The sequence below is a fragment of the Drosophila tropicalis genome, unplaced genomic scaffold (assembly GCF_018151085.1).
Source record: "Drosophila tropicalis isolate 14030-0801.00 unplaced genomic scaffold, ASM1815108v1 contig_593, whole genome shotgun sequence".
Lineage (NCBI taxonomy): Eukaryota > Metazoa > Arthropoda > Insecta > Diptera > Drosophilidae > Drosophila > Drosophila tropicalis.
In genome coordinates, this window is record NW_027173070.1 from 5726145 (window position 1) to 5739733 (window position 13589).

At 37.4% G+C, this 13589-nt stretch overlaps 1 protein-coding gene across 1 annotated transcript; it reads right to left on the reverse strand.

Moving 5' to 3' along the window:
• Positions 1-1859: 1859 nt before the first annotated feature.
• On the reverse strand, positions 1860-11443 carry ena (enabled). The gene is given in 10 exon segments (XM_068289649.1): positions 1860-3562; positions 3628-3745; positions 3816-4043; positions 4109-4267; positions 4350-5120; positions 5272-5527; positions 5751-5974; positions 6040-6361; positions 10912-11272; positions 11275-11443. Coding segments are annotated over 10 exon segments (2622 nt in total). The 5' UTR covers positions 11429-11443; the 3' UTR covers positions 1860-3533.
• Between the last annotated feature and the right edge of the window lie 2146 nt (positions 11444-13589).

Sequence of the window (13589 nt, forward strand, 5' to 3'; positions counted from 1 at the left end):
TCTGAAATGTTGCCAAACATTTTTACAAAAAAGCGCGCGTTTTACTCTACCCGCTTGCAAAACCGCGCGCGTTTTACTCTACCCGCTTACAGAACCGCGCGCGATTTTGAAATGTTTCAATGCATGGGGAGTAAAACGCGTGCGCTTAAATGCAGTGGCCATAAAACTGTCAATACGCAGAGGCTGTCAAATTGTACAAATTATTATAATTAATGTTAACTTGATACATTTAAGGCTTAAACTGACTACACCATCAATTCGAAACTTGGCAGTAAAGTATTGAATATTAAAATTGATTCCTTAAATGTTTGTTTAAACAAATTTAGTTAAATATTAAACAAAAACTTAAAAATGCAAAAAAGATAAAATTGGTTTCACTGAATTTTAAAAACTTTTCAAAAACCTTTAATCCAAACAAAACTTCACAACTTTGTGTTGACCCATTTTAAATCGGTTCTGAAAAGGTAAAAAAGATTTTTCTATATTTTTTAACTTTTGAAATATTTTTCCTTAAAAATAAACAAGAAGTCCAGTAGCTTTCCAATTCAGGACGACAAGTTGATTCGCATCCACCCACAAGAAGATATCAACTCGGCATCTCATGCTGATCAGGACTATATATACTTCTTTTTGGGTCGGGAACGTATATTTCTCTTCATTACAAACAGATGACACAAAATTTTCTTCTGAATTAGCATAAAAAGGATTTGAATAGTTTAATCTTCCAACGACTTGAGATTATTCCATCCAGCCTTGGATATACATACAATCAATTAATTTTGATTGAAATTTCAATATTTGACTGAAAATTTCAGAAGTAAAATTTTGTTTCTTGGAGGAAATCATTTCTCTTTCTCGAGATGACATGAAATGTGAGAAACATCAATCAATCTCTGTAACTTCGGATCGCTTCCCATTCAGTTTTGATATAGAAGTCTCACTATATAGTTCGCCATATGCCTTAGATTCTAGAAGGATTCTAAGGAAAATCCTTATTTAAGTTAAATTTGACTAAAACAATTGATTTTTTTTTTTTTACATACAAACATTTTTGTTGTTTATTTCACTGTACGTTTTGCTGATTTTGTTTTTATTTCTTTTTTTTTTGTTTTTTTGTTGTTTTTTGTTGAATATGCATATAATTTGTTGTTCTTTTTGTTGTTGGTAGATTTTTGTTTTGCTTCTGCTCCTTTTTTTTTTGTTCGCTTTATCCTTTATGCCACTTACATAACTAAAATGAATCCGTTTTTACCAATTTTCGATTTGTTTTTTTTTTTTTTTTATAATATTATATTATATATTTTGATCAAGTCAATATGTTTTTTTTTTGCCGTTGCTTCGTTTTGTTTGTTTTTCTTTTTTTGTTTATGTATATTGAATATTTTTGTTGTTGTTTTGCTGTTCTTGTATATAAGTTGTATAATTATTATATATTTAATTTAATACATAAAAATTACGCGCATCGTTTTCTTGTTTAAAATAGTTTACTTGTGTGTTTGTGTGTGTGTGTGTGTTTGTATTTGTATTTAATATTTAAATTGTCGCAGTTAATGCAAAGATCCATATATAAAAATACAAAAAATCATAACATTTACATATTCCATTTTCGACTGCGTCTATAACTAGATATATATATATATATGTATATACCATATAATCTATATGCATACATATATATTTTTATATACTTATATATTCATAATGTAAATCGACGTAACCTTGCACAATCAATATATATAAAAATTATTGTTTAAATTACAATTACAATCAAATTAAAAGTACTTGTATTTTGTTTTCATTTTTTGTTTGCATAACTTTTTGTGGAATTATACACAATTGTTTAAACAATAAGTTTTCCATTTCGTTTGGGGAGCTTTTTAGAGGGGGTTGGGTGGGGGGCGGGTCGGGTCGGGTTGGGTTTTGCTTAAAAACTAAGATTTTGCTTCTGGTTTTTGGGTATTCGTATGTTTTTTTTGCTCCTAACTTTATTTTCTTCCTCTGGTATAAATTTCACTATTTAGTCTTAAATTGTATATGGAAGTTGAAATTGGTACTCAATTTTATATATATAGATTATGTTTCAGGATCAACTAGGAAAACAAGTTTTACTTTTTGCATCGCTACGAAATCTATATGTGTGTGTGTGTGTGTGAGTAGTTTTTTTTAGCAGTCAATTTTTCCAATTTTTTTTATTGAGTTTAGCTCTTTTTTAGAATTTGCTGTATACATACATATATAGATCGCATTTGTTTGATTATTCAATATATCATCAATTTTTGTATATTTAATGCTATATTTTATATATATCTATATTGATCTTATCGAAAAACCACGCTGAACACACCACACTCAATTCCGCTTTGAACTATTTTTTGAAGACTTTGGGTTTTAGTTTTTGGGTTTTCCTTTCGAATAATGTATGTTTAATATATATGTATATGAGATCGTGTGTGTGTGTGTGTGTGCTTGGGAGAAATGTTTATCAAAGTGTTGATATAATTATGTTTTATGTTTAATGGATGACATTTATGGAATTGGTATTGAATTGATGTTTTGTTTGTTTGTTTGTTGTTTTTGTTCTTGGTTTATTCAATGCATATAATACTAAATTTTAGTTTTTTTTTTTTTTTTGTTTAATGAGTATGCATAATGTTTTTATATACTTTTATAAAGAGCTGTAAGAATTTTGATAGATAGCGAATTGATTTTATGCTTACACTTTATTTATGTATGTATGTATGCAAGTATGTATATGATGCATATGTATGTATGTATGTTTAATTACAAAGTATTTCTGATTTCTTTTTTTTTTGTTTCTTTCTTTTTTTTTTATTCTTTTGATTTAGTTACAAAAAATAATTTGGAAATCATAAATTTTGGTAGCGCTTAAAAACAAAAGGAAACATTGCAAGCAATTCTTCTTATTTCTCACATTTTAAATTTTTAGTGTGTATTTTTTGTTTTGTTTTGTTTATACTTAAATAGTAAAGAAAATAATGTACAAATTTAAAAATTAATCACATATACTAAAAAAATGTGTGTGTGTGTGTGTGTGTGTGAGATAGAACTTAGCAAAATATATTAATTAATTACTTTGACTAAAATATATATATATATTTTTTGCAATTTTAAAAAATTAAAATATTTTGCATGTGTTTAGGTGTGTGTGTGTGTGTGTTTGTATACTATAATTAAACCTATACATATATGCGGCATTATTGGTAAACATTTTGCTGTTAATCCAAGCATGCATTTCTTTTTTGAATAATTTTTTTTTGTATTTTATTATTAAAATTATGGTTTTTCAAATATTTTGTTTTTGATGCGCACTTTTCTATATAGTTGTTAATATATAATATTATATATATATATATATAATTATAATTACTTCGATCTAACTCAGTTCGTGGTGAATTCGTGTGTGCAGGCACAACGCTCACTTTGGGACAGTGCTGTAGACGACAGTGACAGTTTGTTATTTTGTGTTTTAAAGATTGTTGGGATTGGGTTTGTGGGACTTAAAATATTTTGATCTATCTGCGATTAAACTCCGATTTGATAGCTGCAAATAAAAGGGACTTTAGTTGAGAGCTACGTCAAGAGGAAGAGAGGGAATTTTAGTCTTACCATCTATAATTTCATTTTTGACTTTCTGTATTTCCACTCGCATTTCGCGTAGAATTTCAGCCTTGAGGGTGTCCAGATCGCCATTGGATAGAGCCAGAGACAAACCATCGCCGTTGACCTGCTGAAGCAAAAGGAGAATTGTTTAAACACTTGGGCTTGGGTGAATTACTTCTGGTTGGAATAGTCACCTTGAGTATGGTCTCTTCGCTGGCACTACCAAAACGTTTGCGCATCAATTGTGGTGATTCGCCGCCGCTATTCGTTGTATTGTTGCCACCGCTGCCATTGGCTCCACCGTGGGTATTGCCGCCAGTTCCATTGCCACTGGCTCCATTGCCACCGTTGCCACTTAGCTTATGGGGCAGAGTATTGGACTTTTCCCAGGGACGCTTCTTCATGTCAGGCTCGGGTTCAGGCTGCAGGATAAGAAAGGGAAATTATTAATTGGTTCTTTGGCTCAGTTGATGGTTGGCTGACTCACCTCTTTCTTTTCCGCTTGAGCACGTCGTCTAGCAAGCGTTTTGGCCATTTCATCCATCATGGAGGCCATGCCATTGGAACTGCGGCCAATTGTGCCATAATTGCCGCTGCCTCCACTTGAAGTGCTGCTGCCGCTGTTCTCCGGAGCAGATGTGGTGGACTACAAAGAGAGAGAGAGAGAGAGAGAGAATGAGAATTTAGTTGCGATTATTTTGAGCATCTTTAAGGTAAGAAGAGCTTACCTTATTTTTCTTCAGTTTGAATTGCTGCAACTGTGAGGATAACGAGCCCATGAGATCAGCTTGTGGATCATTGCTTTTGGGTGCTCCACCACCCATGCCTGGCGGCGGTGGTGGTGGCGGTGGTGCTCCTGCTCCACCCGTTGGCGGTGCCATTCCTGGCATGGCTGGCGGTACCGGGGGTGGTGGTATTCCATTAAACATTTGTGGTGGCGCTGGCGGCGGTGCACCACCAAATGTGGGTGGTGGTGGGGGAGGTGCTGGAGCTCCTACTCCCACACCGCCTCCTTGGCTGCTCATGCGATTGAGTGGAATTTGGCCTTGGGTATTATTCATGGGCGGTGGCATCGGAATCCCACCGCCAGTTTGTTGTGGTTGTTGTTGTTGTTGCTGCTGCATCATGGGTGGAGCCATCGGCACTTGTCCATAGGGATTCTCTGCTTGCTGCTGTTGTTGTTGCTGCTGCTGCTGCTGTTGGATTGGTCCCTGGCCATAAAGTGGACCCGCACTGGGCGGCATAGCTGGCGCCTGTGGTGGCTGTGGTTGTTGCACCTGCTGCTGCTGCTGTTGTTGTTGCTGCTGGACCATTTGCTGTTGACTGGCATAGACAACGCTATTGGCACTAGCCGAGCTGGGTATATGTCCGCCATAGATGCCAGCACCTGGTCCTCCTCCATTCTGATGAGGTTGCGGCTGCTGCTGTTGCTGCTGAGGGTATTGATGTAGATTGAGATTGGGATTAGAATTCGAGAGCACGTAGTGGGGTTGTTGATACTGTTCAGGTGGATATCAGGTGGTGCGGTGGTTGGTTTGGTTTATTTTGTAGGAGGGAATTCAAGCCAATGAAATGAAATAGAGCAAAATGAGGTTTTCGGTTTGGTTTTCGGTTGGATGGGGAATAATCTCATGGTTGGTCTTAGCTTACCTGAGATGGCGCATAGCCACCCTGGACCAATTGCTGTTGTGGCTGCTGTTGGGCGGCATAGACGGTTTGCTGTTGTTGTGGTTGTTGTTGCTGTGGATACTGTGCTTGTTGAGTTTGGCCTGGAGCCGGTGGAACAGCCTGTGGTGGCAAACCATTCGATGTGGGTCCACCATTCCCTGTCAGACCATAATGAGAACCTGGTTGACCACCTGGCTGCAACATGGCAGCCAACTGTGGCGGTGGAGCCGGTGGAGCGCTAAGGGAATTCCTTTTTTTGGTGAGAAATTTTCGAATTTGGTTTTTTTCGGTTTGAAGGATTGAAGGTGGTGGTGAATTGTGGTAAGAATTAGGGTGAATCGAGGTGAAATAGTGGTTGGTTGGGTGGGTGAGTGAAGAGACAACAACAATCAATGAATTATAGATAGTGTGTATTAGATAGAAATGACATGATAGATCGACTTGAGTGAATTGACACTTACCTGCTAGTGCGATGATGTCCCTGCGGCGTTGGCGGACTCTGTGGTATATTATTCTGATTGGTCTGTGAGGTGGGTGTCTGTGCCGATGGTGTTCCAATTCCATTATTTTGCCTTAATATTGCTGCATCCTCGCTGGTCATAGTACGATAGCCCATATCCTCTTCATAGCCATTGCCATTGGTGGGCTGGCCGGTTGGATTATTAACCACTCGTCCGCTGAGCACCTGTCGAATCCAAATAAAAGGAATCATTAGGTAGAAATCCCAGTAATCGTCTGCTAAGGACTCACCTCCAAAGCGTGCATCATGGCACGTGCAAAATTCTCTGCATCATTCGGACTAGAGAAATTTAGTCCATAGACAAATTTTGAATCACGCCATTGATGAAATGTGGCTGTGGCCTGATTATATTTAAGACCCTTCAGTATAGAACAATTAATGACCACCTCATGATCTTGCAGTTTCCGTCCAACCACACGGAATGTATTGTTCTGTTGATGATGATAGATCTGCACTTTACTCAATCCCGATGAGCTGCCCGAGGGCACCCATTTCTTTTGGTTATCATCGTATACCATAACAGAGGCGCGGGCGCCGATTATGCTTTGCTCACTGCAAGAGAGAAATCCAGTTTAAGAGAGAGAATTAGTAGAGAATAGAGTTTTTGAAGTAGATTTTATTGTCCAGTTAATAGTTTAGTTTGTATTAGATGCAAGTTGAGTGAGTTATCTGAGTGAAGGGGTAAATATTAACCTACTCCAACTCAAATTAGATTACCCTATATTCTGCCAAATGTGGGAGAGTGCAATGACTGTCTTATAAAGAGTATAATATGACAAAAGGTTTCTCGCTCTCTCTTTTTCTTTCTTGAAAAAGAAATTGATTAATGGTTTTACCAGCATCATGAAAAACTCATAACACATATTTAGAGAAAGAGCAAATCTGTGTGGTCATAAAGTGTATCATGGACCCATGAGAGTCCGGTGCGGTCTAGACACCTCTTCAATGATCGGTGCATCAAATAATATTCAGTTATCTTTTAATCTCTTTAAAGCGGTAATTTTAATACATCCTCATTTACCAAAGAATCTGACACTGCAATAGAACCTTTCATTGATCTATGGCGTAAAACATAAGATAAATTTCGTCACCCAACTAGGACAGTTTATCTCTTACACTACTCAAATCTACACCATGTTAAGTTAATGAAAATCATTACCTACAGATCATTCTGTTTGCATGCCAAGGAATGTAAAACTAAGCCAATCTCCTAGGACTGCCCCGTTTTCTGTTATTTAACAATGATTTGTCGCTTGTGGCCAGCTCCACTTGCAAACTCCTATTTTATGACCCGTTTATTGAATCGCGATCGTGACCCTTTCTGCGTCACTTTTATTTCACGAACAAGCCCTTTAAGCTCTTTAACAGTTATTTAAAACCCTGACTCATGCTTAGCATGAACAATATCACGAACAAGTGGCCATAAAGTTATAATATTATATGCTTGGTTTATGTACAAATTGAAATACTTCACAAGTGTATAGGAGAGTAAATTAACGATTGAAATATGCCTCATTAAATCCATTTAGAGTTTGAAAAAATATAATTGATAATACATATTTCACACAATTTCCAAGTATTTCAATTCTTTGTTTTGAGTCATTTCAAGAAATTATCGATTACTTAGACTTAAACTAAAATTTTGCAATGATTTACCATGCTATTTCAAACTTAAACCAGTTGGGAATCACAAGTAGAGATTACAATAACAAAGCATGACAATTGCTAAGAGAAAAAAAAATTCTAAAACGCAAAATGCTTGATAATTACAAGCTGAAATTGTATAAAAAATGTTTATGAATCACAATAAAACAAATTGTTCTTGAAATTATCCGTTCTGGTTTTATCTAACTGCAAAGATTCATTTCCTGGACAGTATTACAGAATCAGAATGCTAAAGAGCTGAGAAGGAAATCACCCATATACATACATCCATGTTTGTATGTAAGTGGAAATAGAAACTTGAAATATAACTGGTTCGAAAAACGCTCTTAACTCATTCAGGGCCAAAAACAGACTTGATTATGTGTGGTAAATTGTAAGAAATATATACATATGTTGTATGTAAATTATACACATATCTTTGACTTGCTCTTGAACTACATTGGAAAAGGCAATACAAAAACAAAAAGACGAAGAATTTGACAAAGAAACAACAAATCATTAGATCGTTAGAACCTTCGAAGAACCCTTTGGTATAGAACAAGACAAAGTTGCAGTCACACGATTGACTCCAAGTGTGACGTAGTCTCTCGACAGGAAGTGCAATGCATTTCTTTGTTTGCCTGAGAAAATTGCGCGCACCTGTCATGCAGTTGTCTCAAGTCTCACACAGTCAGTCCGAGTCAGAACGAACCGATTAAATGATTCTAATGAAAGTTCTAATATGTGCAGCAACCTTTAACATTTTTTTTGTTTTCATCATCTGCGCGTTGACAATTAAAGGCTACGACAGACAGACACAGACACACAGCACAGATGAACGCCTTCAATGGAAAAATGCAAAAGGCTATATGACGATGACGACTTCTTGACTGCCTTTTTTTTCTCTCTCTTGCTTTTTTTATTTACTTTGTTTTTTGCTGATCATAGCTTCGAGTTGTATGTTACTTGGGCAAAAGATAATGACAGCAAAAGCCGCCAGCAGCAGCCGCAGCAGCAAAAGCCACAGCAAAACGAGTTGCAGAATTCTCGTCGACGACGACGAGTTGGCCTAGCCTAGCCAAAAGTTGAGTAGTTTTGCACTTAAATGGAGACCAACATCAGACAGACCGAGAGACAGACGATTCGACTGGACTGGCTCTGACTCGACTGAGAGATCTGAATCTTAATCTGAACGGGCTGATGTGGCTGGTGGTTGTCGGTTCCCCAGCGAGTTGTTGTCGAACCGCCACACAGCTGTGTGTGTTTCTGCCTGTCTGCTAGAGCCTTATATAACTAGCCATAACAATTGTCTGCTCTCTGTACTCCGGCTCCGGTGTGTGTTCAATACGAATTTCTGTATTGTAAATTCGTGGAACGAAAGTGAAGTTTAGGATTTTCTGTTGTTATTATACCCTGCAATTATTGGGCTCCAAAAAAAATGGGGTGTTTTATAGACGTCGAGAAATGTGCAAGTGGGAAAAAGGATGTAGTTCCGATCAAAGGTGCCCCGTCTATTTTGAGATTTCGGGAGATTAAGAGAGGTGGGCTGCAATGTGTTGTATGTATGCAGATTAATATAGTGCCATGCACCTGATTGTTTGATTTACTTCCGCAATTTTTGAGGTATGAACGCCAAAACACAAAAATCGAAAGCTCAGTCATCGCATGAAAAAGGAATCAAAGAGAATCTCAAGTGCAGAAATGGCAAACGAATCCGCATTGATGTTTCTTTCCATTCAAATAATAACGTCGACTTTTAAGCGGTTTCGAACGCAAATGTAGAGCGATCCGGCTGGAAATCGAACTTAGATAAATAAATAAATAAGCAGTTTAAAATCTAAATATCGTTCTTTGGAATACGAAGTTCTCCTATTTTCTTTATCAAGGATTTACCATTCGTTTTGCGTTAACTCTAGTGATAGATATGTCATGTATTAAGTTATAAATCTATGATTTTGTAAGCCCAGTAAGCAAAAACAAGTTAGCTATGTTTGAAACATCGAGAAAAGTGTATGAACATAATTCTATGACCTTTAAGTGTTCGTCTTATTGAAGTTCCCTAATTTTACTAAAATCCCATTTTATTTTGAACAGCAGACATCTGCTTATATTTCCAATTTCATTAAAAATAAACAAACTCGAAAATTGTACATAAAATGGCTTTTTAGAGAGAATTTACAAATTGTCCGCTGGAAGCGCTAAGGTGTTTAGGGAGAAGGAAAGATGTCGTTGTATTCTTTTAATGAAATAATAAAGAAAACGGGTTACGAGACGCGTTCAGGAGCTCCAGTGAAAGGAAGATAGGAATCTTTTGCAATTGCACAAATTGAAAGTTGCTCATTCACTGCAGGGTATCTAAAAGTCGACGCCCACACAAAGTAATTTGACTTTATTTTTGGTTTCAGTTCATTCAGATTCGGCAGGGTGGAAAACCTAGTAATCATAGAAAATTAAAGTTTGTTTTTTTTTTTTCGTCTTATTTTTGGGGGGATAAACAAATGAGCGCATGTGGCTGGGTAATGAAGAAAGAAATAATAACGTGCAATTCATTTAGTTTTAGTTTTTTTTGATACTAATGTGAACGGCATACAGGTGAAATCTTTCATGGTTGGGCTCAATGTGATGCAGTCGTGCGTTAAAATACAAACTAAAAGGCACGAGAAGAAGAAACTTTTGTTTTTTCTGTCTTTTTTCTCTCCCTCTCCTAATTGGCGTTAAATTATAATTGTTATTGAGCGAACGAGCATCGATCAATGGGCGATTCTAATTTGAATTTGATATCGAATACAAATTGATGCTGCAATTTTCGCAAGAGTCGAAAGAAACGTGCGTAAAGATGAGATCACGTTTATCTGAGATGTAATCGAAACAGATCAAGGACGTTTTGTATGGAGAAGAGAGTTCAAAAGGTTGAAAGAAAAGAGAGAGGGTTATAATTTTTGTTTTGTAATGGAAAACATACGCAAAAATTGTTGTAATGCCCCCAATGAATTTATCTTTGACCGAATTATGTCGACGTGGTTGTTGGTGTTGTGATGGGGAATTATTGATGTTGATGCGTTGCTGTTGTTGTGTGTGTTGTAGATAATGATTTATGTTGCTATAGAGATGTTGCTGCTGTTGCTGATTTTGATGTTGCTGATGTATTTTTGTTGGTGCTGTTCTAATTGAGAACGACATGGAACAGGCAAGTCTCGGGGGGGTTATGGGATAAAGTATTGGATGGTGGGTCTGTAGTAGTTGCTGGCGGTGAAGGGGAAACGCACTTGCGTAGAGTGGAAAATAAAGCCGAAGAACTAATGGAAGTAGTAGTAGTAGTAGCTGGTGTTGAGTTAGTAGAGGAAGGGTAGGAGACAGTAGTAACTATCGGTGATGATGATGATGATGATGATGTTGGAGGAGTAGCAGAAGTAGCCACATGTCTAGTGTTCAATGAACCAGACATAGATGATACATACAACGGCGGCGGCTGATCATTGACCGATGAATGGCGACTGAGTAGAGGTGGTGCCTCGTAGATGGGCATTGTTTGGGTGGTGGGCGATGTCGACTGTCGACTGGCCATAGGCAATTGCAATACCAACTGTTCATGCTCATGATAGGCAGAACGTTGTCTCAATAGCAATTCCTGTTGCTGTTGCTGATAATGATGATACATGGGATGACGATAGTCCAATAAATCCAATTCCTGCAACTCCTCAAGGCTATAATAATCCGTAGCGGTTTGTTTGTTTTGAATAGCAGCAGCACCAGCGGCAGCAGGTGTCACACGATGATGCATACTTTGACTGCGTTTGATTAGCTCCACACCGGGGGAAGCGCATTTGCTTGAAATTCACAGGGACTAACCACCGATGCTGCTGCTCCTGCTCCTGCCTGATGATAGGCCAGTATGGGTTTTGATTGAACAGCAACGGATGCATTGGATTTTTTGCTCGTAAACGATGTCTTTGAATAGAGTTTCTTCATGGCCATTAACTGTTGGCCAATATTTGCAGAGGCGGTCTCTCACACACACAGACACACGCGCGATCCCACACACAATCGAATTTTTGTTGTAGATCTTGAGATTCTTCAACTCTCTATCTCAGCTTAAGCGCGACCGCGTCTGATCGAATTCGTTACCCAATTGAGACTGAAAAGGCAATCTTGACTTAAGCATCAACGATCTGAAGCCGAGTCAATAGTAAAGCCGAAGTCTAAACAGAGAGAGAGAGGGAGAGAGAGAGAGCGAAATCGCTGGGGAGAGAAAGATCGCAATGGAGAATAAAAGACTTCTCTCTTTCTCTCTCTGGGTCTCTTGATTCTGGCCTAAAAGGCAAATAATTACACTTCAAAGTCAATAAAATAATGAGAAAACGAAACGATGAGTTGTGATGAGAATTTTTCTACCTTCTATCAGACAGACAACAAGCAGGTAAAAGAAGACATGCCATGAAGAATCGAACAAGTGGAAGAAGAAGTAGAGACTGGATTTCCCATGGCTTAAACTTAAACGTTCGTTGGGGGGGCAATTAAAAAGCGCGCTCTTTAGGTTTAAGCTGCGGGGCAATCTCTAGACTCCATCCAGTCACTTTGAATCGTTACTACGGCACTCAGTGAGACAGTCGGACAGACAGACAGTCAGTCACTCTGTGCGCGATAATTACTTAAGAAACGAGCTCAATAATTTATATTTCCCCTCGAGTTACTACTACTTTACAAGTATTTCTTCAACTGTTCCTTTGAGCACTATGGACCGACAGACAATACAAGGGAAAGAGATGTGGTTTGCTATGGAGCGCGGCTTGTGGCAATATCAGTTGAGGTTGGTTTTTTTTTTTCATATTAATCTCTTGTTCTTGTTCTTGTACAATTCCTAAACGTACATTTCCAATTAACATTGTTATGGTCTATTGTTAAATCATACCAAAGAGATACACATACATAAATACATATATATTTATATCTGATTTGAGGCCGGCTGGCTTTAATGGCTTTGTCAGAATGGGTTGGTCCAAAAATGATTTGGCAACTATTTAAACCCGCCAGGCGACAAAAGAAAAACAAAACAAACAAAAATAGGTAGAAAATTAAATCAGCCTTAGGGAGGAGGAGAAGGAGAGACACAAACCAATGTACTTCACGTATATTGACATGACAAGCAATCTAAAAGGAGATTGTGTATGAGGACATCCATCGATGACAGCAGCTTCTTTCCTTCCTGTTGGAGTCATTCAACTCCAGTTTTGTTAGTTGGTTGCAATATCCATCCGGTTTGTTATGCGGAAATTTATTCCATCCAAAAGAGAAGGCAAAGACCGACCTTATTCTTTCTTCCTTCTTTTAGTTATACATTAAATAGGTCACAATGCAGGTGATGTGCACTTAATTGAAGTGCCATTTGTTTGACTTGAGATGACTATGAGAAATTCTCTTTGATTAAAACCAAACTACTCTACTCAGACTTTATAAGTCTAGAAGTTTTTTCTTTTCCCCTTTTTCTTCTGATTAAAGCACTTTGATAAAAAGAGTTTAGCCCAACAAAAAAAAAAAAAAAACACTTCAAACCAATTAAATTATTAATTTTCAATTGTGGCGCCAACTTGCCGCCCCTCACCCTCACATCACTGTTAGTTGTTGATCAGCCGCTGTTCCACTATCTATAGAACAAATGTTACCCATCGAGCGGCGTAATTGAAACTACAAGAAGCAACCAAAATGGCCCAAAAGCCCCCGAAATGCAGAAAGAAGAAGTAGGGAGCGAATGAAAATGGGAGAGGGCGCAAAATACAAGTTTAAAGCTAGCACCGGATTTCCTTAGAGACATTATACCCAAAACGACAACAACGACACACCCAAAAAAAGAAAGAACAATCAAATCATGGCAAAGACTTAGATATACCCATCAGCAAAAGGCATGTTATAATAAAATCAGGATACAATTTATTTTCTTTAATTCGGTTTCTCTTATCAGCACTTTAGAGGACCTATCGAGCCAAATACTCGTTGTAGTGCCAGATATTTCTATATATAACTCGGATATTTCAATTCTTATTTTTTAGAAATTTAGTGGATTGGTAGATAAAGATTCTACGATTCTGTATACTAAATTTGAACATTATACGTTAAATATTTCGAGTTAGTGATATTTAGG